The sequence below is a fragment of the Natator depressus genome, chromosome 21 (genome assembly GCF_965152275.1).
Source record: "Natator depressus isolate rNatDep1 chromosome 21, rNatDep2.hap1, whole genome shotgun sequence".
Taxonomy (NCBI): domain Eukaryota; kingdom Metazoa; phylum Chordata; order Testudines; family Cheloniidae; genus Natator; species Natator depressus.
This window is the reverse complement of record NC_134254.1, coordinates 6842001-6866447: the sequence shown is the minus strand read 5'-3', so window position 1 is coordinate 6866447 and position 24447 is coordinate 6842001. Positions and strand designations below refer to the sequence as shown.

At 41.4% G+C, this 24447-nt stretch overlaps 1 protein-coding gene and 1 non-coding gene across 2 annotated transcripts; both read right to left on the bottom strand.

Moving 5' to 3' along the window:
* Positions 1-297: 297 nt before the first annotated feature.
* On the bottom strand, positions 298-18010 carry LEMD1 (LEM domain containing 1). Its single transcript, XM_074935882.1, has 8 exons — positions 17924-18010; positions 10136-10307; positions 9668-9793; positions 6457-6530; positions 5518-5605; positions 4704-4798; positions 2573-2661; positions 298-1859 (listed from the first exon to the last, which is right to left on the bottom strand). The coding sequence occupies exons 1-8, from the start codon at positions 17993-17995 to the stop codon at positions 1613-1615; spliced, it is 963 nt and encodes a 320-aa protein (XP_074791983.1). The 5' UTR covers positions 17996-18010; the 3' UTR covers positions 298-1612.
* On the bottom strand, positions 17920-17991 carry TRNAW-CCA (transfer RNA tryptophan (anticodon CCA)). Its single transcript has one exon. It is a non-coding gene; the product is annotated as a tRNA-Trp (tRNA).
* Positions 18011-24447: the final 6437 nt, after the last annotated feature.

Below are 24447 nucleotides of genomic sequence, written 5' to 3'. Positions count from 1 at the left end.
AAATGCCAAAAAGCAGAATACTAGCCGCTTCAGAGGAAGATTTAAAACCCTTCTAGAATAGAAGGGTTTTGCAATAGCAAGCTATTAGGAATGTTAAGGGTGTACAAACTACATCTCCCATTCTCCATCCTAAATAACCAGACCTAAGAAACCAATTTCAGCTGGAAAATACAACACAAGATTTAGAGACGGGACTGAGTGACAGCTAGATTGCTGCTTACGTGCCCCTGCTGTCAAAGGCTGAAATCACAAGGTGTGAATTTGAGGAGGGAAACAGATTTCTTATCACAAGGCTCTTTATTTAACATTGTAGCAATTGAACTTAAAATAGCTTGGTACTTACACAACAATCTGAACCAGATAAGTGTTTCCATGTAAATACAAAACCATGCAAAAATAGCACCGTCCAGCTTCCGTTGCATATGCTATATTGAAAGATGGCATTTTTTCAAAGCAGCTAGCATTTTAGAACGTGCAACTCAGAATACAGTGGCAGAATTTTCTGAAGCAGTGGAATTAAAGACAACAATTGTAGGAGTCAAGCCCTTTCTCCTTGTTACTAGTTATCTGTTTAGGAAAGATAATCCATTATCTCACATTGAAACTTTAGCCAAGGTTTTAAGTGAGGGCATTAGACACAGTCGTAAAATGATTTGCTGAGATCTTAGGCTAATTTTTAAAGGCATTTCATTTAGAAGAGACCATTCAATATCTTATGCCATTAACGGACTACATGAGTAGACTTCAAATTAAACACATTTCATAAGGCTTTGGTGATGTGTTAGATTTCTTAGGGTCAAGCCCTAAGTTCAGAATTCTGTGTTTTTCCTACAAGAGCTGCGGACACTAAAAGCCCTCAACTTGGTCCTAGCAGGTAAAGAGAAATGAACTTTCATTTATGGTTTTAAAGCATCTTAATTTTTACAGCATTGTAACTTGAGTGATTTAGGATTTTATATTTAAAAAACAAAAAAAGACAGCTCAACTTTAAATCAGGAGGAAGTGCATTGCCTCAGAAACGTGCTGATAACCACAGTACCCACTTTTGATACGATCCAGAATTGGAGGAGTGAAAAAGAAAGCAAATCTCCTGTCATAGTTAAGATATGAGAAGGCACTCCAGGGGGAACCTGAGACTTGCTCCTCACTGTCTATGGTACCATGCTGGCTGTTACCTGGCTTGTTAGAGGTGTGCAATTTGTTTTCTAGGTCTCAAGCTAGTGCTTCTCCAATACAAGGGAGCAACAGTTCAGTACAAGAGCGTTCATTTTGGGGAAAGAATGATCAGCCACTGGTAGTTTAGAAAAATGCAAAACCCTTCCGCGTGGATGAACTGATGAATCTGATCATGAGATACATGGCTGTTTCTCCCCTGCTCAAGGTGAGGTGATAAATTGTGAAACAAGTTGGGTCTCCAAGACTTATGAGCCTCTCTATATAATGAATATTTGACAAAAGAAAACTCAGTGACTAGAATTTTTTTTTTCCCTGTTGGCCTTTTAATTCACCATCTCAAGAGCTTATTCACATGTAAGTAGGGAGCGAAAAAGGCGTTTGCTTTGTTTTGTAGTCACTCCTAAATGCTCCCTAGCTAGTTATCGGGACAGCACTACTATCCTCTTCCTGTGATGAAGTTTGTGAATGGATTGTCTGGGTTGGTCTCCATAGTTACATAGACAAAGAGTACGAAAACAAAGATAGCGAGTATAGCAATCCTTATGGGCATTGATAAGATTCCTCGATGGACCTCCTCCCGCTCTAATGCTGCTGCCTTGGGCTTCTCCTTTTCCACTTTGGACTTCTCCACAATATTCTGTGTTGACTGGTCACTCTCTCTCACTGATCTTCTCTTAGCAGGACTGTGAAAAGGATGGTAAAGTTTAAGACAACTTTTAAAAAAAATCCATACCGCTAACCACGGTTACCTTTCAAACTTAAGCACACAGACTCAGAGAAATATAGCACCAGGAATCAGGCTTCTTGTGAACAAGACATACTAAAATATAGTCATGGCTGGAGCAAACCTCCATATGATCAAACATGCTCCTTTGAGATTAACGTAAAAAGAGGTCGTTTTTGTGAACTGTGTATACAGGGACAGCCAAGGGTTGCTTTAAACTCAGGCTGGGCACCCACTGCAGCCAGGAAGTTCATTTTAACACTGCATGGACCAGCATGACCTGCCTTAAGATAGAACTGGAAGGAATACGTTCCCAGATGGGCTTGTGCCATATGGTCACTATTTGTTGTGTTAACACTGATGGTAAAGTGGTATTGGGAAACGCTGCATTCTGGTTGGTAGCCAACAGAAGCAAAACCTGCAGGTCAGGATGCCTTTTGTTTAATGAGCTGCACTGCATGATAAGCGCTCCTCCCCAAGGCTTTCTAAGGCAGCAGCAGGACACATGGGTTCTTGTCTACGAGAAGCGCTAAAGAATTAGAAAGTAGCTTTTTTGCAGAGCTGCAAAGGAAGCTCATACCTAAAAGAGAAGCAGCTAAAAGCCTCTACACTAGTTTCAGTGTATTTTTGAGCAGTGAATTTTTGAATTTGTGAATGGCTGAAGAGCATTACCTTATTCCTATGGGAGACCGAGGATCAGGAAACCATGTTTCACCTTGACCATCATCTTTGCCCACTGAGTCACCCATTGTGTCAGCTGCCTAACAAGAGAAGAAAGTTTATAGTGGGAGATTTAGTAAATAGAATTTATGCAGGATCCTTTATTCCCAACTGCTGAAGCCACTGAACAAGGTGTGGATACTTGAGAGGAAGAATATCTTCGTTAACTTTTTTTGGAGTGAGGATTCATCGTGGTGGATTTTCAATGACCAAAACCAAGATGAATGGGAAAAGGCAATTACATGCCCAGTGCTAGCCTGGAACATTAGCTGTGATCACAAAAGCCGGAAGGAGAGTTGTGCCAGAAACGTAATAACCAAATTCTTTATTTTCAGATAAGAAGCAACTCAGTAAGTGGAAACAGCCTTCAAATAACTTCATTTAAAGTGAATATTTCCTCTATCATGACCAGAAAAAACACCTTGTGAAGGATTTATAGCCACCCAGGAGATTAAGTTTAAAAAAATAGATTAGTTGCCTGCGGTCTACTCTGTTTAACAAATATTGAGGCCTGTGGAGTATTAGCTGGTGTTCGATAAGTCATTGTGCTCTTGTCCAGCATGATCTTACCCTGCCAAAGAAGCAAGTGATTGCAGCTTACTTTAAGTAAATAAATCAACATTCCACAGTAAGAAGTACTTTGTATCTGGACATAGGATCTAAATCCACTAATTCAGTAGCCCATATAAACAAGCGTAACAAAGACCACCACTGCAATTAAAAAAAAAAAAGTGGTTCAGGTAAGAAAGAAATGGAATAATGGGTGAGGGGGAAATGGGTTTTAAGCTTTTTTTGATTGTAACACTTAGGGCATTTAGGGCAAATCTGAAATTCAAGAGTGAATTTGTTCAAAAGATTGGAATGGCACTTACTCCAAATGGACCCAGTTAGGTTGTTGGAAGGCTGACTAGCATTCACTGATCCAAACAAAAAGTGTTCAACTGCCAGTCAACAATTATTTTTATGGATAAGCTAGGTTTATGGGCTGAAGCACACAATAGGTCTGGTCTAAAGCCCTCAGAATGAAAAAGAAACAGTGATATATCATATATATCCCACGTCTCGTTCATTTCAGCGGGAGCAGGACTGGAACCTGAGAAAGAGCTGCTAACGCCTTCAATCCTTTCCCACCATGAGATACCTACAAGGAGAAACTGGAATATGCCACATTTGTGCCTTGTAGCATACTGGCTGGTCCAGGGAGATGGATGGGCAGGGTCCCATAGTCAGGCAAGATTTATTGCTAGGCATCGGTACCGTCCATGTGACACTGCAGGAGCAGGCACTGAGCAGCGCTGGGGGGTTCCTCTCTTTTCATGTCCTGGTGATATAACATTTATGTTATCACAGCATCCAAAGGCCTTCATCAGGACTGGAGACCCACTGTGCTGGCTGCTGTACAAACATAAGGACAGCCATACTGGGGCAGACCAATGGTCAATCTAGCCCACTATCTTGTCTTTGACAGTGGTCAGTGCCAGTTACTTCAAACACAATGAAGAGAACAGAACAATCAAGTAATCCATCTGATTGTTCAGTCCCAGCTTCTGGCTACCCTCACTTTAAGGACATTACAATCTAATGCCCCAATCTGGCAAAGATGTAGGCATGTGCTTAACTTTGTGCTCTGTGATAAGACTTTACAGGACTGGGGCCTAAAACAAATTCAACTCTGCTGCACTGAAATTTTGCATAAAGTTATTAAGGGTACATCATACAGTTTCAACATCTCTCGCTGATTTAGAAATGCAAAGAAACATTGTGATTATTTTCTATTCTTTAAAAGGAGGCATGCAAATGTTTGTGCATTTTGCTTGTTTTAAGAGTCCACCTTTGAGGTAGCGCTACTTTGTCTTAAATTAGGGTAAGGGAAGATTTGTATTCGGGATCAAATGCAACACCAAGGAAAGGAATATTTGAAGGGCATGGATAGTGCCTTAGGTAGCTAAATGCTATTCACTGATACCTCATTTGCACCATTTTGCTTTACTATTTGCTCTGGGACATGGTTTTGTGGATAGCACTTTTGGAAGATTTTCTGGAAAAAAGCCAGTTTATTATAAGTTAATTGGTGCCAGAGTACCTTTGTCCTACGACTAGCCTGGGGACTGCCGCCACCTGACCTCTTCTGTCCTTGTGTCCGATGTGCTGGCAACTTATCCTCTGGCAATATTTGCTCTAGCTGTTAATATCCAAGACAGGCATTCATTAATTGGAAGGGTAAACAACCTATGCATAATTGAATACTCTCCTGGTCAAAGATGCTGTATCAAGGTCAAGAATACTGTGCACAAGAGACTATTCTCTTGCAGTTAACAACCTGCGCTTATCCAAGTAATGACTACTAGTGATTTTTCCCACCTGTGACAATAAGTCTACACCTTCATTTATTGTGCACTGCTAATTTTTTTTTTTTTTAAATGTAAGAACCTGGAATCATCTGTGCTTCACACATCAGACGTATAAAATAGTTCTCAAGATAAGTTTCTGCTCTAAGTAGCAATCGAATATCAGCTTGCTTTATTTGTTAAAGGCCCAATGTAGATGTCTAGAACACGGCCCATTTGACAGTTAATGGAACACCTTCATTGACATTGGCCAGTAATTTCATAAGAGAATTATTCTCATGACTATTTCTAGTATGTAATTTGAACGATAAGGCTTTTCTATATGAACAAGATGAAAATAGGCCAAAGCCAATGTTATAGGTCAACCCCTGATCAGTAATAACCATTGCTGAAAAGTTAGCAGTAGGTGAAATAAGAAGCATTCAGCTCCACTACAGCATGCCTAACGAGAAGCTTTTTCTCATGCAAGTTCATGCACAAAATTCAAGATTTGTGAATTGTTAGGAGCACCAACATAACCATAAATTAAAACATTGGGTGGGTGGGTACTTTCCTCGGCCACTATCTTGGCAAGACTGTAATCTGCATCAGGTGCTAGGAGTTTCTTGTGGCGTTCTGAAAATTCGATGTGTGGCGCCTGTAAGAAAAAGAAATCCATGAGGAACGCTGAAAACCGATGGAGACTTTTACTCACACCTTAACTAAAGGTCCATATTTTTTGAAGGGCACAATATAGAACTGTTTATTTTACACAGATGGAGCCAGCACATCTTAGTATGGTATTTATCACTTCAGCTTTCTTCAAATGCTGCAGGGCAATCTTGGAAGCCAATTGTTGTAATTAGGAAATTTTTTTCCATAAAATATGAAGAAACATGAGGAAGGCTTGTCCAATGGTTAGAGTAGTACCCAGGATGGAGGTTCAATTACATGTCTTGCCACAAACTCCCTGTGCAGCCTTGGGCAAGGTCACTTAGTTTCTCTCTGCGCCTCAGTTCCCCATCTATAATGTAAGATGGGGATAACAGCACTTCCCTATAAGAACTTTAGATAGATGGGATGAGTCTGGTCTTAAGGTTTATAGGAACTTGCTTTCACACCACTTATAATGGTCACCTTACTTTGTGTCCCTTTAAAATCTAAGCTTAAATGTTATTTAACATGGTTAAACACTGGTGACAATCAATATTTAATAGTTAATTTTATATTTTAAACACACTGATAAGTCAACATTTATAAATTACTTGGGCACTTTGTATGTCAGGAAATACACTTGCATATTCTTAAACACCCGAGCTGACTTTTACAGTTGATTTCCTTGGGCTGCACAGTAGAAGTTGTGCCATAGAAGCATACTATAATTAACTGATTGAAGGTAATTGCTGCATTTGTCAAGAGCTTAATACAAAGAACATCCGTTTCTATTAACTTGAAATTTCCTGCATGTAGCAGCTACATAAAATATTCATGCATTAGTAGGTTACTTACTTTACAGTAGCCAGTGGCACAAGCTGCTGTCACTTTAAAGTCTTTTGTTTCAAGGACTACTTCAGTACCTGTCTCTGAATAAGGAGAGGAAAACTAATAAATGAGGGACTTAAGAGTAATTATGCTGGAGTATCTATGCCACCTTGCCTAAGTCAATACTTCAAAACAAGAGCTGTAGGACAGCCATCTTTAGAAATTGCTTTGCTTAATTATCCTCCAGTGCTTTCACCCAGCTACAATGGTGATAGGCAACATACAAATACATAGATGAGAAGGTGCAAAGAGGCAATGTGCCCAAATGCCAGCGGTCTACCTAACAGAGGATTAGATTCAAGTCTTCAGGGCTACAGGGGCAGGAGAGGGGTCAGAACAGTATTCATATATTGGCAATCACGTCTGGAAAATTAACGAGTGAATAATTCCTTATCCATTCCCTAGCATTATGCAGTAGAACCAGGAAAGTTTTTATACTGAGTGAAAATAATTTAAAGGAAAACAGGCAGCTTGTTTGAGCTAGCTATGCTTTTGTTAGGACAGCTGCTATGCTGTCAGATTAGTCCAACGTGCAGCTGTTGGTTTAGTATTTTTCAAAACATTTCTAATCCGCTCAGGATTTTGGAACTCCCTTTTTTCAAACAGCAACAGAAATTGACCCACCAAACTAATTGCTTAAAGAAAGCTAGCAATTCCTTACAGCCTGTAAAATAAATGAGAGGCTTGGCTATCTCCTTGATAGGAACTTCAAAGGAGGCTTACAAGTGATAAAAAAGAAAGCTTGGTTTTCAGTTCTATGCAGCTCCCCAAAAAGATCTTCAAGATTGAGCTACTGAACGTTACACTTCTGCCGAGAGAAAACCCTACATTCGTTTTTTCTTCTGAAGATACTTCAATTCCCTTGATAGTCACAAAGGAGTTAGCATGCCAGATCAGACCACAGGGCCATCAGGTTCAATAGCTGTCAGACAGCGGTCAGTGCCAGACATTTCAAGGAACCCTGTGGCAGGCAGTCACAGAACAACCTGCCCATAGACTAAATTGCTTCCTAATTCCCACACAGATTGACTTATGCCCTGAAACATGCTGGTTTACATTTCTTCAGACTTCTAAATGTCTCATTTAACAGTGGATGTTCTCATTTTCCATATAGGGCCTGATTCTAAGTTACAAGTTAGGAGCCAATTTAAGGCCCTTTACAATGTCAGAAGCAAATCCTCAACAAGGGTGATGATAGTTTACACCAACTGCGGATTTGCCCCTCAGAGTACTGTAAAGAAGTATTAGTGCAAATAAGAATCAGGCCCCTAACTTCTAGTCCTTTTTATAAAAATCTAGCTAAGATCTCAGGCCTGGTCTCTGCTACAGAATTAGGTCAATGTAAAGCAGCTTATGTCGCCTTAACTCTAAGTATCTACAGTAAAATTTAGTTCCCACCGACTTAACTCGCCCACTACACCTACTTAACTCCACCTCCATGGAGAGATGTAGTGCTTACGTCAATGTAGTCAGGTTGACGCAGCGTCAGCTTAGACACTGTTGCAGACATTCACAGTTGCTGCCTTTCAGCAACTATCCTACGTGCCCCACGCTGGCAGTGAAATCGATGCAAGTGCTCCTGGTAAGGATGCGCACCGCTGACACAAGGAGCATAGCGTGGATGCGTAAAACAGATTCACTTACTGCGGTGGCTGCACGTCCACGTAACTTAGGTCAACTTAATTTTGTAGTGTAGACTTGCCCTCAGACTCAACAATATCTTGTGATGCTGAGTTACAACAGTTAGCTGTGCATCAAGTATTTCCTTTTATCAATATTCAGTTCATTACCATTCAATTGCATTCATTTGTTCTGTGTTTGTCCAGAGCCTAGCACAATGGGGTTCTGGTCCATGACTAGGGTTCCTAGGCATCTAATACAAATAATTCTATGTCCCTAATTTACCTTCTTAAAACTCTTGCTTTGTTTGCCTGGATTGTGTCTCTTTATTTCCCTCCTCTTCAAACTGAGGAGCCCCAGTGTTTTCAGCATAAGAGACGAGACTGAAGACTCCATCCAAAAGCCAAGGAAACTTATTTTCTGATTTGTGGAATACGTGCAAGCCCTGTAGTGTGTGTGGTTTACTTGGGTTACGTGGCCCAGATCTGAATTTTGTTGCATCACCCAGGGACATTTGCTGCGGAATCACACTGCTCATCCCAGTGTTTTATAGCATTTTTAGTTTTCCATCTCGGAGCAGAGTCAGTCTACAACTCTACTGACACTGAATAAGCCATGTGCCATTATAGTTTTGGTTTAAAAAATCCCAATCATATACCAGACAGTATGCAGGGGTGCACTTGATAGTGAAGTGCAAGATGGGGATTGGAGGAGTGGAAGACAGCAAGAGGTGATAGAACAGTTAGACCACAAACCCATTAAGCCACACTAAATTAAGGACAATAGGTGAAATCCAGGCGTCACTAAAGTCAATGACAAAGCCCCCACTGACTTCAATGGGACCAAGATTTCACCCCATGATTCTATGAAGAGCACAATATGGAAGGGACAGAAGGCATTTGACCTAAGAAATTACTCTGGAGTTCAGCTGCAAAGACTCTCAGAACCATTGCAGCAAGATTACTTTCCTTCATAAAAGGTCACCATTCAGATACTTTTGTTTATCAGCAACATTTAAAATAATTTCAGACAGGTGGATTAGCACATCGTGCATACTATATTGAGTAGACTTTTCAAATGTCAAAGGGCTCATCTACACTTAAAACACAGCTGCGCCACTGTAGCGTTTCAGTGTAGACACTACCTACGCCAACAGGAGGGATTCTCCCACCGGCGTAGGTACTCCACTTCCCTCAGAGGCAGTAGCAAGATCTAGCCGGGGATTTAAGTCTGCTTTACTGCACCGGTCAGGGGTGTGGATTTTTCACATCCCGGAGTGACATAATTATGACTACGTAATTTTCTAGTGTAAACCAGGCCTTAGGAGCACAAGTCCCACTGAGAGTCAATGGGATTTGTGCTCCTAAATTACTTAAGACCAGATTTTTGAAGCACTCAAAGATGCAGATAGGCCTAACTCCCATTGAAATTAATGGAAAATAGGTTCCTAGGCAATTTAGAAAAAGCTCAGTTATACTAAATGCTCTCAAACACACAAAATATTAAGATGGATAAACTGACATTTTAATTTCTGCATCTAAAGAGTCGAATACTGTACCTTTTTCTTCCTCACTCTCAGAGTCCCGGTCAAGATCTCCACTTTCCTTTGGCTTGGCACATAATCCTTGTGGACTTGGATTCACCAACTGCCGTAGTTTATTCTCATAAAGAGTCCTTGTAGAAGCTAAAATAAGCAGTTCCAAATACAAGGGGATTAATAACAATTGATTTCTGAGCAATTAGTTTTATTGTTGTAAAAACCCAGAAATTTAGGACCAGATTTTCAAATGAGCTCAGCACCCAGCAACTCCAGTGGAGAACAAGCGCTGAGCACGTATGAAACGTCTGGCCACATCATTTAGGTGCTGAAATGGGAGCTGAGCTCTTTTGAAAATTCAGGCCTTTGTTTTTTGTCTTATGTTTTTGAATTGGGCTGAGACTCAATTTCTCACTTTAAAGACCCTTTAAATTGATTAGGAACAGATGGGGAAGTAGAATCCAGAACCATAATTCATTTGAAGCGTACGTAGTATCGGTCCAGGCTCGGCACCATACATGAGAAGCTTTTCCTGCAATTCATTGTCACTCAGTAGTTTAATGCTGATTTCATCTGTTGCGTCTTGGTCTCGGTTTTCTTGTTCTTGCTTTTCTATCAACACACCAACAGTGACCTGGGCCATCTTTTCCAACAGCAGAACCTTTGAGATAAGATATGAGAATTTACCATGAAAGTTAAATACAGCACAAGGCATCTTTAAGCATTTATCCTGTTGCTCTGCAAATCCTGTTTTATTAATCACTTCTATATTTTTAGATAAACTGGAAGAGTTACATTCGGGTTTCCTGCCACTGTTGGAATGGTTTCCAAGTGCCTCACTATTCCATCACAGATTTCATACAAAGTTAAGTAATAATTATATTTAACTAACAATTACAACTAAGTGGAACAAGAGATGGTGTGCTCAGATTTCAGAGGCGGCTTCCAGAAATGAGGTAAAAAGACTGTGTGTACACTAATATATATGGCCAATAATTACTACTAAATCCCTAGGCCTATATGCAATATGTTTAGAAAAGTAGTTTGAGTATCCCTTTATAGTCCAGATCTCCATTGTTTGCAGTATCAAGAGTTTGGAAATAATTTCTCCTCCCTCCCACCCTCAATCCTGCCTTCTTCACTTCCTTGTCTGTCACGAATGCTCCAGAAATATGGTTTTGTTAACTTGCTTTCCTTTTGCTGGCCGTCTCTGCAGCAACCTAAAAATATTGTATTATCATTCAGTTATGTTTGTCGTGATGGAGAGGTGTCCTTTTCAGGCCTGCCACTCTGTCCAAGTTGTATATATGTAGATTTAATAGTCTTCAGTAAAGCGTCTAGAGCGAAGAGGCAGATTGCCTATGCCTATATGACCGAAGGGAAAGCCTATAAGATCTGCTTTGTCTGGGTTATATTAATAAGATAGGTTATTTTTAAGTACCAGACTGACATTCCCACAGCACATTTCCATATATATTACACAGACTAAATGAATCATTTCTAGCACAAAAATACCGCGCATGACTGCATGCAACAGCTGCTCTTCCATGCCTTGGTCTCTTGCGCCCTGGTTTTGATTAGAACAGGCACCGTGTTCTGATTGGAAGAGAGTCTGTAGAGATCCAGATATTTTAAAGGGGCAAAAGCATTGCCTAAAGCCATGCCTCTTTCACTCACTTCCCCTTCCCTTTAGTGGGAAGAAAAGGTTTCGAAGCCATCTTATGCATCTTTTCAGATTGTGTTTGGGAACCACTCTACCCCAATTCTACCTTGACAGAACTGGATAAGATCGAATTAAAGCGGTTTCACTCTGTTTGCTTGCTTCTGTGTCCATCACCCCATCTGTCTCATGCCTCACAGGGACGTTGTGAGGTTTAATTCATTAACATTTACAAAGCCCTAGGGGATTCGCACATGGAAGTTGCTATAGAAGGGTGATGTTTTTATATAAGCAGAACACTGTATTCCTCTGCACACTTGATTTTTTCAATTGACCCATGAATGTCAGAATGAAGTCTTAGAAGCAGTACAGGAAACACTGGCAGACAAGTCCACATATTGTTGGCAGAACAGACATCTGTGGTGCACTTTCATATGCCTTTATTATTTATTGACTGTCATCAGCATATGAGGTGCTCTGCAAGACAGAAAGACAGTCCTCAAACAGTTTTCAGTTTGGAGCAGACAATCCAGTTTTTAATCTCAAGATTAGTTAACAATGCATTAGAATGAGATTATTCCAAACACAAATTCTACACTTGTTTACCGAACGTCTTAAACATTCAACCAAACCTTAACGCTTTGCATCACGGGAAAATAAACAGTTAGACATCAATTCAAATTCTCACTCTGCTTATTTATGATTTGAGACGTGAACTTAACCGTATGTTGTCTGTGATCACTCACTTCTACCCCTTATTTACCAGAGCTGTTTTAATATTGCAGTGACTATTACTGCAATGTAATTACGTGTTACAATATGATCAGTGCCAACGTTAAACTGGAACTCTGCTAGCGATCTGTCACTGTCTAATTACAAAAAAACTTCACTAGCCAGGTCTGTAGACTTTTATTCTGTAACACTGGCTAATTCAAAACCCTGTCACCTCTACTATTAAGATTAAAAAAACTGTTTAAAAAAAGCGTATTAAAAGAACATATTCTATTGTAGCAGATTATCCAGAGCTTTTCTACACAAGAGTTGCACCAGTTTAAAAACAGATTTGGTTAAACCAGTACAAACCCCACTGTGGACACTTAGCTAAAGGTCCAAGCTCAACTGATATAAAACCAGGTTTAAACTGACATAATAGTGACTACACACAAAGCTGCCCCAGTTTATCGTCATACCATTAGCTAAACAGATGCAACTTGGTGTTTAAATCAGGCCTCAGGATCGTTAAAAGCAGACCTTCTTTCTAGTTCTAGAATTCTGTAATTCAGACTGGGATTTTCAAAGCAGCATGAACTAGCTAGGCATCCAACTGCTGACTTCCAATGGGAGCTGAGCACCTACCTCTTGGCCCCACCCTAAATCTGTTTAATAACAAACACATTTCCATCTAGAAGAGGTTTTAAAAATAAAAATTAATTGTACCTAAAAGTGTCTAATGAAAATTCTAGAACAAAGACCCTAATGGGTTATCTGAGGCAGCTTGCACTCATTTTTTCATGCAGGGAGCCAGTCAACTCACTATATTTTAGTGTAGCTTAACAAGTCTCTTATCTCTTGGCTGAAGCCCAGGATACAAAGTCAACTCATGCCTTCATTTCTCTGTAGTGAAAAAGGGCAATTTTCTAAACGACTTACATATTTTTTACAGCAAAGTACATAATTTTACAAGAACCAAGTCTAGATATTTCATGTCACCGTTTCAAAACGTATTTGTGCCTCAAAGTTCAGCAGCCTTTTTTTTTTTTTTTTGGGGGGGGAGGGGTTAAAAAAAGAAGGTATCCCTGAAAAGACCCATTTCAATTTAAAATGAGGGTGTCATTTCCTAAGGCTGAATCTACCCTGGTCAAAATTACAATTGGTCACTCTCCACTGGGACAGCTCTACGGATAGGAATGCCAGATCCCTCGTATGCCAGGTTAGAAACAGTCTTGTAGACTGTTCTGATATTCCAGACAAATTCACTTACCCCCTCACATGATCTTATGAAATTCTGACTCTGTAATTAAAACAGCTACAGATGTTAAAAAGGACTTCCTCTTTCTCAAAGCCCAGATGCCCCTGCTCTTCATGCCCAGAATAAAGCTCTAGTGACTTATCTGTGACATCATTAATTTCCATGGTAATAGACTGGTGTCAAAACAGATTGTGACTTCACTACAGGTTCATTACAAGGAGGAATTTTGCTGGGAAGAAGAAAAGCCAATCTATTACGCCGGTGAGGCCTGAAAATAACGTAACAGCTTCATGAGGTTAGAAATACAAGATGCATATGTTCAGAAGGCAAGTAAATACATATGGGGAAAGCTAATCCAGGATAGATATTTATGGAAGTGATACTTCAAAAGAACATCTGTGATGTCTACAAAGTTCTAGGAGCTCTAGCAAAGGACAGAGCAGCAGAAATGCTAGTGTTTTGAGGGTCGTAGAGGCATCACACAATGGAAAAGGAAAGAGATACTCCGTCTATAATCACTCAGTTGAGAGCATGACTAGAATACTGCATTCACTTCTGGACACCTCAATACTAGAAGGTATTAGTTACAGTCCTTGACTAAAGGATACTGTATAGTAATTACTAAGACAAAAGGTAATTCAGAAGAGCAACAAAAATGATGAAGAGTCTGGAGTGATTTATTTATGAAGCAAGATTAAGAGAACTAAATATGTATAGCTGACTGAGACTGAATGTTAATGAAGATCTCCTCTATAGGAAGTTAACTACACTGTAGAAGAAGTCTTCCCAGAGAATTGGCGGGGGGGGGGGGGGGGGAAACGACACACAACATTGCTTGAAATGCTTAGGACAAGATAAAGCTCTCCACACTACGATGCAACTAGAAGTCACTGGCTGATGGGTGTTTTAAGAATGACGTTATTAGGATTCTGTGTTCCAGCTCATTTAAAAACATTTAGAGCAGGAAATAGTTACAGAGAGCGCCATTTTAAAGTTCTGATATTCGCTCAGCCATTACATTAACCAAGCTCACTGGAGGTGGCTAATATTAAACAATATTTCTTCAGATGCTTTACTCCCTACCACAGACAGGCCTCAACAATCTGTCCTCGGCCCCTAGAATAACAAAGCTAGAAATTAGTATTTACTAAGTACCTGGCATGTTTCAGCCCCTGTTTAAAGCAAGAAACACCCCCCTCTGCCCATTATAGGAAAATTATTCAGCTAGCACTGGGATAGACATTTAAAATCCTTTATCTAGCTTTGTATTTATACTATGCACCTTTCACTAAAGGCCTATGTGAAAATAGGATTCCCTTTGAAACATGTGGCATTCTAAGTAAGAATTTGTACAAGGAAACAAGAGCTGGGGACCTTCAGTGACATCTCGCACTTACAATTAAAACATGACTAACAATTATCTTAAATTGTGTTCAGTTCCCTTCCCATGGAAGCCACATTCCATTTAAAGACCCTTTTCAGGTTGCACTTGTGAGTGTACGCATTCACTTAATCTACAAATACATTTTAACAAAGGAGTCAGCCAAACTGAATGAACAGCATTTCAGATGGCCATCTGCTAAAGCCTATTTCCATAAAAACCTCAACAAATTGCACCAGAAAACTGAAAGTTCTGTTTTCCATTCATTTTTATGCATAAACATACAACTCTTTACCAGTTCATTCATTTGAAGAGATGCTATTAACCTGCCTCAAGTTTCCCCGTGACACTTCATCTCTTCCCCCGCCCACCCTGCCCCCAAACATACAACTAAAACACAAAATCAAGGCTGTATGTTTGGTTATCAGAGTCAATGTGACAAGGCTATATGACCTATTCAGCCCCACAAAGGCTAGGTTTAGACTTAATTCTAGATCTTGTAGCCATATGAATGATTTTAATATAGCCTCTTTCATTCACAGGACTCTTAATCAATGCTTTTGGAATTATTGTTTTGTCCATCAACTTCTCTTAATTTAAAGAACATCAAGGACGACAGTACACTGGACTAAACAGGAAATTCAACTTCAGCTCTTTTTAGTCAGAAATTATTTTTCTAAATAAACAAATTGAGGAAACAGATAAGCTCAAAAAACAACTTTTGTTCCCAGCGAGATTTGGTGAACAATCTAGTCATAACAAAAGCCATCTAAGGAAAAGAGACTGAACATTTAAATGAATAGAAGAGCACTAAAGACCAAGGTTAAAGGAAATGCAGGTGTACAAAATAAAACATCTTGAAATGAAGGTTGAAAGGGTTAGAATCCAAGAACACTCAAAAGCTTTTTCTATTGCGAAATCGTCAACACTTTTATAAGGCATTCTGTTGCTTCCCAATCCAAAACTATTTGCATAACCAAGTGCGTATGTCACTTTCCAAGCTACCATGACACTGCAATGTCATCATAACTAAATTAATAAAATGGCATTATTAGGTAAAATTAGTTCCAAAAATTGGGTTAGCAATTGTTTGTTCCAGGCAACTACTGACTGAATGACTTTGCAAAAAGCTCTGCTAAACTGTGTCATGTCATAGAAACAGTCTAATGATCTAACAGTTACTGGTGGGTTTGTTTTGTTTACCTTTCTCAAAGTTAGTTGCCTAAGTTTTCCTCTAGGCTTTGTACAGGCATCAAGGACTGTAAGGAGCTGGAGACTGATCCAAAACATATTGAAGTTAGTGAACGAGACCCCAATAGATGTCAATGAGCTTTGGATCAGGTGCTGAGTTCTCACAGCTCCCACTGAAACAAATGATAGCTGCAATTGCCCACCACCTCATGATCACATTTGACTATGCTCAGTACATTGAGAAGACTGGATAACATTTTCAACATAGTCAAAAGCAGTTAGACTCCCTATCAATAGGCCTACTCTGCCTGAAAGTGTTTTTCCCCGCTGTGGTTACGAAAAACACCTAAAAATGCTATAAACTGAAAGATGAGAGCAAAATATCCCTCTCAACACTGAGATTTGTTTGCTTTATGCATCTGACAGCAGTACTGTATGTAGAGATGGTCTCCGTTTCCCCCAATTATAGTCAGTTTCCTCGGTTATATTTATGAGGGTATTTCATACAGCAGAGAAAACAGAATTTTAAGAATCAAAAAGTGTAGTTGTGAAGCTGTATGCATTGGCAGAGGAACTCAGAAGCAGGTGCAATAGTTGAAAACAACCTCAGATTTTTTTGTTTTTTTCAGTTGGCTAGATTTGTTGGTAGTTAATGGTATCGGGCCCCAAATTTAGATTTGTGGAGGTTATGATTGTTTTGTTTTTGAAAAAAACAATAAGCATTATACCCACTCAATCTCCTCCTGACTTTTAAGTGTTAGTAAAACAGCTTTGTGAGGATGTTTACATCCTCTAATTATTTGTAACTTAAGTACTGTAGCCATAAGTTTCTGCATGATAACCAGAGTGAAACTAACTAGTACAATAATTCAGTTAAAGGGGAAAAAAAAGAAAATAAAATCAAACTTTGTTTCAATTTAACCTTTGGTGTAATTTATATAGGCAAATGAGGCTCACCCCCATGTAATTTTAACCCAGTAACGTCAATTTACTATAATCATAAGTACTTACTTAGGATTTACATCTGTAATGATCCCTCTTTTCAAGTTGATTTTGCTGAGACTAAAGAAGACTGCTGTAGGAATATATGCCAGAACTGTATCATGTACATATACATAGTGTTTTTAAAAAGGAAGAGGAAGGCATAAAACTCACTCTATCATCCTCCCTCAGGGGAAGTCACAAGTCAGCTGAGCATCTGCATCCAAAGGGCAGGAACATACACCCCTCCCTGTGGGGCTAAGCAGGAGTGCAATAGCTAACAAGAGAGGGGTCAGCTGCAGCAGGATGAAGTAGCAGATTGCCTGAGGAGGTGCCTTCCAGCCCTACATTTCTGTGGCCTGGTCTACACTGGAAAATTAAATTGGCTTAACTACATCACACAGGGGTGTGAAGCAGGGTAGTTAAGCCACCCTGTCTCCCCCACACACAAACAGTGCTAGGGTGAGGGAAGAATTCTTCCCTCGACCTAGCTGCTGCCTCTTGGGGAGATGGATTACCTGTGCAGAGGGAGAATCCCTCCCAGAGGCCTAGGTAGCATCTACGCTGAAAGTCTGCAGCTGGGCCACTGCAGTATAGACAAGACCTATGAGTGGAAATATATATAAAAAAATGCTCCTTGGGGTGACTCCTACCCAGGGCTCTACCCTGCAACCACACCTCCCAATTGCCCTTTGTTTTAATTTGGGGAATCTTTATCCTTCCCATTATCTCCCTCTGCTTTGGGGGAAACCCTATGCTGCTCCCCCACTGCCTCCAATTGCACCCCCATGCACTATTCCTAGCGTAGGGGATTCCCAGAGACCCTATCTTCCTCCATTTTAATGGGCCCCCCTCCATTTTACTTTTAGGGGCACCCCTCCCATGCACCATCAACTTGTGTTATATTTCAGCTCCCCCTCACCCTTCCCAGGGATCATTACTGGGGGACCCCCAGTGCCCTGTCTCAGACTGCCTGGGTTTATGGCTTGGGATCACCTCCCCCTTATTCCCCTACACCAGAGGAAACGCCCCCACCCCACCTCTCGTTTGTTAAGGGTGTAAAATAAATCCCCCGCAAGCCGGGGGCACCCTGACCCCGACGTGATTCGAACACGCAGCCTTCTGATCTGGAGTCAGACGCGCTACCGTTGCGCCACGAGGTCCCATCAGCCCAGCCTGGAGCGGCGCTTGAAGAGGCTGTGCGTCTCAGGTCTCCCCGTCACTCTCCCTCCGCGCATGCGTACTCTGCCCCAGGGGCGTCCCAACCTCACACCTGAGCCTCTCGCTCTCCCGGCCACCGCCGCAGGCTGCTGCGCGCTCCCGTGGCGGCCCTCACCTCGGTCTCCCCGCCGGACGCCGACGGAGACAGCGATAGCGCCCCCACGTCATCCTCCCACGGCCGGGCTGGGGCCCACCCAGCCGCCTTCAAACCGCCCGCCGGGCCGCCTCGCAGCCAACCACCGCCCGGCCACGCCCCTGTGGGCGGTACCAACTCCCTGTGTCTGTGCCGCGGGGGGGGGGGTGTCAGCGGGCGCTACCACTCGCACATCTCATAGGGTCATACCACCGACAACTCCCGGGAGGGGATCTGCCTCTCTTACTCCACAGGACTATACCATTCCCATGCAACCTCAGACATAAAGGGACAGGACATGCCCAGCCAGGGTTGGAGCTGTATTAGGTGCACTGAGTTTTCTCAGACATCAGTTCTCAGCTCAAGCTGAAATCTCTGGGTTTAATATTAACTATTATTATTATTGCATTTAGTATTATGTAATATTTAAATCAGTATTGTACTTTAGCATTTTAAACCCTTTATACATTATAGTATTTACCATTTATTCTTACACGTTGGACTATCAACTAATCAGTTAATCTGATATCTCCTTTCATAATGTCCATCTCTTTCTTCTTTCTAATGCAGGATTGTACTATATGCTTATCTCACTCATTCCACTTGTCTCAGTTTGACATTCCTGCAAATAATATTATTCCCCCTCCAACCTCATCTTCCTCTCAGTAAATTCAAACCCCACTTTAAACTTAAGCCTGTCATCTCGTGTAGTTTGTTGATCAGGCTGGCTTCTGTGGCGAGTGGGAGGTGTTACATTGTCTGGTCTGGTTGATATAATGAGGGGTACAAGAACAAAGTGACTCCTGACAGCTGTCTGAAACCTACCCAGACTGGAACTGAGGAATGTCCTATAGGTGGCACTGTCTCACCCTGTCTCTCAGCCTGTCTTCAGCCCACACAGAATCAGGCAATGAAGAATGCAAAAGGAAAAAAGCAGAACATGCCATTCACATATTTACATCAATACTGTCAAAACAGTTATTTTTAAGCTGGGCACATCTTGCTGCTGATTTAAAACTAAACAAAATGGCTGCATCATTCCTGGAGGAGCTCTGGGTTACAGCGGCATTGGTAGAAAAGAAAGAACAGACCCCAGATGCCCCAGCATTTGCAGGGTGGGTTGGATGAGAGTCCCCCGATCCAAACCCACGTGTGGGTGGTTCTGGGATGAATCCCAGCCAGAAAGGACCTATTTTTGCAAGTTGCAAGGTGACAGAAATCGCACCGATCTTCTGAGGTTTACACCATTTTGGGCCACACTCCTGCCCAAGCAGTTATGATATTTCAGTGCTGTTGAACCCTAACCTAACCCGTGGGTCTTGAACACCAAGCCCCAGACAAATCCAGATCCAAGCACCACCCATAACAAATCAATTGTCTTTCTCATTTCAATCTTGTTTTTCAAAGGCAATTTCTCAACATCTCTGTGATAGCTTCTTATATTGACTGTTTGCTTCTGTATATGTCCGCAGAATGATCTACCTTTCCAGTTGTCAGCCATAGGTGCTGGAACTAGCAGTGCCGGGGGGATGCTGCTGTACCCCCTGGCTTGAAGTGATTTCCATTATATACAGGGTTTATAGTTTGGTTCAATGGCTCTCAGCACCCCCCACTGTATAAATTGTCCCAGCACCCCTGGTCAGGGCTGTTTCAGTGGGAATCTTTCCATTGACTTGGATAGGATTCAGATCAGGTCACCAGTGCATTGTACAGTGGAGACTGCACCAAGATTCACCTTTTGTAGGCCATGTCCAAGTTCTTCTCACATCACCAAAGTTTCCTGTACAATTTACTCAGCCTTTAAAGACCTACCTTTACTAGGTGGCTAGTTTTTGCTAGACCCCTGCCTTTAGAGAGAAGCAGCATGGAGTACTAGATGGTGCAACAGACTGGCACGCAGGAGACTTGTGTTTTAGTCCTGGTTCTGCCACTAGGCTGCTGAAGGACCTTGGGCAAGTCACTTTACTTGCTCTGTGCCTCAGTTTCCCCATCTGTAAAATGGGGATGATGATACTGACCTGCTTTGGGATCTAGATATTTTTATTCTTTGAAATGAGTGACACTTGGCAGCATCCTTATTTGTCTTGCTGCAAGTCCTGCTACTCTATTTTTAGCTCTTCTTATTTTTAGCTCATCACCTCCATATTGGTGCACATAACAAAATTCATGTGGTGGGGGTGGAGCTGAGGCGTTGGGAGTATGGGAGGGGACTCAGGGCTGGGGCAGAGAGTTGGGGTGTGGGGGTGAGGGCTCTGGCTGGGGGTGAAGGCTCTGGGGTGGAGCCAGGGATGAGGGGTTCAGGGTGAGGGAGGGGGCTCACGGCTGGCACAGAGGGTTGGGTGTGTCAGGGGGGATGAGGTGCTCTGGCTGGAGATGCAGGCTCTGGGGTGGGGCTGGGGATGAGGGGTTTGGGGTGCAGGCTGCCCCGGGGCTACAGCGGGGAGAGAGGACTCCCCCCAGCTCACTCTCCCCGCAGCAGCACCTTGTCTGGGGGGGAGAGGCAGCAGCTCTGGGGCTGGGACTGCAGGATAGGCGCCTCTTCCCCGGCTGTAGTAGGTCCGGGCTGGGCTGGGTTGGGGCTGGGGGAGGGTTGAGGTGCGGCCTCCTGCAACTTTCACAATAAAGAGATTGTACTTCAGTACTTGCATGAGGTGAATTGAAAACTACGATTTCTTTGTAATTTTTACAGTGCAAATATTTGTAATAAAAAATAATAATAGAAAGTGAGCACTGTATATGTTGTATTCTGTGTTGTAATTGAAATCAATATATTTGAAAATGTAGAAAAATGTCCAAAAATATTTAATAAATTTCAATTGGTATTCTGTTGTTTAACAGTGCGATTACAAGTGCAATTAATAGAGATACATTTTTTTAATTGAGATTAATTTTTTGAGTTAACCACGTGAGTTAACTGTGATTAATCGACAGCCCTATTTATTATTTATTTGTGTTGCAGTAATGCCTAAAAGCCCCAGTCATAGACCATGCCTCCATTGTGCTAGGCGCTGTTCTAACGCAGAACAAAAAATAGCCATTGACACATCCAAAATGGCTATAAAATGCTACCTGACTGGAATTCTCCACTCACAGACGGGCTGATCCAAAGGCCAACATAATTCAGTGAGCTTTGGATCAGGCCTTTATGTCACTGCTGGCGTTTTACACCCGCTTTGCACAAAATAAATGGTTAAAGAAGGTACAAGACAATGGAGAATCAGGCACAGGGAGTTTCCAAAGTATCTGGGGGCTTGGGAAGGGGACAGGCCTTTCTGAGCCTCAGATGCCCCAATATGCATGGAGAAACCCCACAGATCGGGAGGCATCCTTTCAAGAGTAGAACCTCTGTAGAAGTCCCCTGGGGTCCCTTGTCCGCTGTGGCAGTACAGTTCCCTCAGGATCCAAAACAGCCATTTCCAAAATGCCCCCAGTTTTGCACCGCTCTACCAAATACACAGCATGTGAAGGGGTGTTTCTTTGCACAATTTGGCCTATATAAACAACAAAGGGTGCAACCTCTAGATTTAATGAGGAGTCCTTGTGGCACCTTAGAGACTAACAAATGTATTTGGGCATAAGCTTTCGTGGGCTAGAACCCGAAGTGGGTTCTAGCCCACGAAAGCTTATGCCCAAATAAATTTGTTAGTTTCTAAGGTGCCACAAGGACTCCTCGTTTTTTTTGCTTATACAGACTAACAGGGCAACCACTGAAACCTGTCTAGATTTAATGTTATCTGCCGTTAAGTTGATTGAGTGACACCTTATTTGTTTTCATGAGAGTCAGGATAATAAGGAACAATTGATCAATTTTGACCGTAATCTTAATGACCCCATTTGCACTCTCTTTAAATGTTCTCCTTTCAGCCTTACTCTTTGTATTCTCTTTCCCACCATCTGTAAGTGCCATGTTTGTACTCCTTTTGCTTGGCAATGTTTGCAATAGCCTGTTGGTGTAGATTCATTGAGCTCAGTAATAATAAAGAAGTATCAACAACATGGAAAATGTAATTCATCTACTGCAAAGGGATATTATAAAGACTCTTTATTACAGCAATTAACATACCTGCTTTCCTAGTCATGCTTTTACAGTTAGAACAAGAAAGTGCTTACTCCAGGTGCATAGATTTCAGAGACATACAAAAGAACAGAAATAAAGCCAGTTAGCCGCTTCCAAAAATGGAACTAGTCAGTAAAGAAAATTAATCAGCGGGAGACAGATCAATAGGCAGGTATTTCAGTGCAAGATACAGACATGATATGCATCTATAATTTATAATACATTCTTGTAAACTAGATATGTTACACCAGAAGTCACTGGGCTACATGTATATATAGCCCTGGGATAGCTATTAAGTGTATAAAGAAAATCACCTTGGTCATCATCACACGTGAGAGTTTTATTGATCTGATTCCAGGACAGTTTTCCTAGCCCAGCTACCAATGTTGGAGTGAGTAAGCCGGATCCTCTGCTACATTGATTTACACCAGCTGAGGATCTGGCCCTGTGTTTCTCTGGCATCAATGCTGCAAAGTATCCTCAGTACTTCCTGCAAGATACAGCGTATGCCTTCAGCTCCGGTTGAAGTCAGTGGGAGCTGAGAGGCAAGCAGCACCTTGCAGAAGACATTCAGCCCTTTGCAGGATCAGATAGTCTATGAAGGGTGGCTTGCATAGCACCATTGCCCTGCCAGAATTTTCCACCTCACAAGGCTTGTGTGATCTGTATGAAGGGTGTATAAGGTTAGGGTATTCAAAAAATACCGTACAAGGTATACATGCATAATTTTAATCAAGTCATACCAAGTATGTGGGAAAATACCACCAAGGCCTCAGTCCTGCAATGTGATGTATGTGGGTGGACTTTTGTGCCAGTATTATTGTGCCACTGAAGTCAATGGGGCTCTGCATGTGTGCAAAGGTCTGCCCCGTTACATTGCATTGCAAGTCGGGGACCTAAATAATTTCTGCAGATGTGACTGGTTTTAAGAAAACCTCAAGGAAACAGATCCTCTATCCCGCTACATTTATTTCATATTGCATATTGAATTTGGCTGTAGAATGCTAAGCCACTGTCACTCATTAAAATGCGGCGTGATAATTAATCATACACATTTGTTTCTCAGTCCTGTTTAAAAAGCCTCCAGCTTCAAACATGAATGAAATCCTAGAAAACAAAGTCATTGTTTGGGGATTTTTAATACGATTGCATTCTCACAGGCATTGATTTAATTTCCAAACACTGCCAATGTATGTCTGGGACAGGGATTAAGCAAGCAGCTTGAGAAAGGAGAAAGCAAAACATGTCATGTACCAAAAATACTCTTTATCTCCAGACATCTATAAAATCTATACTCTAAAGCGTGTGCTCTAAAAAATTATTACAAATACTTTTGTTAGATAGGAAATATAATAGTAAGTGAATAATCTACTCTGCATGTTTATATACTCTCCTATTAACAAGTTTCACATTTATTTTTCTTCTTAAATATACAGTACTTTACAAGAAGTTTGCATGGCTTTTAAAAGACACTAATTTACCATGCATTAATACATGAGGCTGACCGGGTCCTCTGTCTTTCCAAAGTAGAGAAAAGTCATTTATTGGCATCTTGAAAAACAAGCTAAAAATAGCTGGTTTCTATGGCTACTGAGGCTGGGAGACTCCTGAGGAACATGTCTGGTTAGGTCCCTTTATGATAGAATCCAGACAGTGAAAGAAAAAAGGGCAACAGGGAGACACTTAACCCACTGAAAAGACAGTCCTGTACCTTTAAATGTGTGGGTAACTGTACATTTCACTGAAGAACAATGGGGTTACATTAGGGGTGAATTAGGCCCATTGTATTTTAGGATCCAATCCAGCAAAGCTTTTTAGCACAAGCTTAAATTTATGCATATGCTTTGCTGGGTGAGTCAGGGCCTTAGTGTTGCGTCTTCTGTGACTATATCCTTGCTTTGTTCTGCTTTTTGTTGGCATGCCTTTACACTAGAGATGGGTCTGAGGCCCCCCCAACATCCCCAAACTTGGTGGAAGTTTTGGGGTGCTTGGATCCAAGGGGTTGGTTCAGGCCCATCTCTGTACTACACATATTTTTTTGGAGACATTTGAACACACAGACAGACTCTCTGCATTTATCAGCATAAATGAGAGTGAAATGTGACCCTATATATAAGTCTGTACATATAATAAACTTCATAGTGAGGATTGTTTGATTATCAGTGGTTTAAGTCCACGAGTATGTTACCCATGTGGTCACCCTGCTTT

Coding starts and splice junctions, on each gene's coding strand:
- LEMD1 (XM_074935882.1), bottom strand. CDS start 17,995: ATGGGACCTCGTGGCGCAACGGTAGCGCGTCTGACTCCAGATCAGAAG. Junction 6,531..9,667: donor TGAGAGTGAGGAAGAAAAAG/GTACAGTATTCG, acceptor CTCCTTATTCAG/AGACAGGTACTGAAGTAGTC. Junction 1,860..2,572: donor CGGTCTCCCATAGGAATAAG/GTAATGCTCTTC, acceptor TCCTTTTCACAG/TCCTGCTAAGAGAAGATCAG.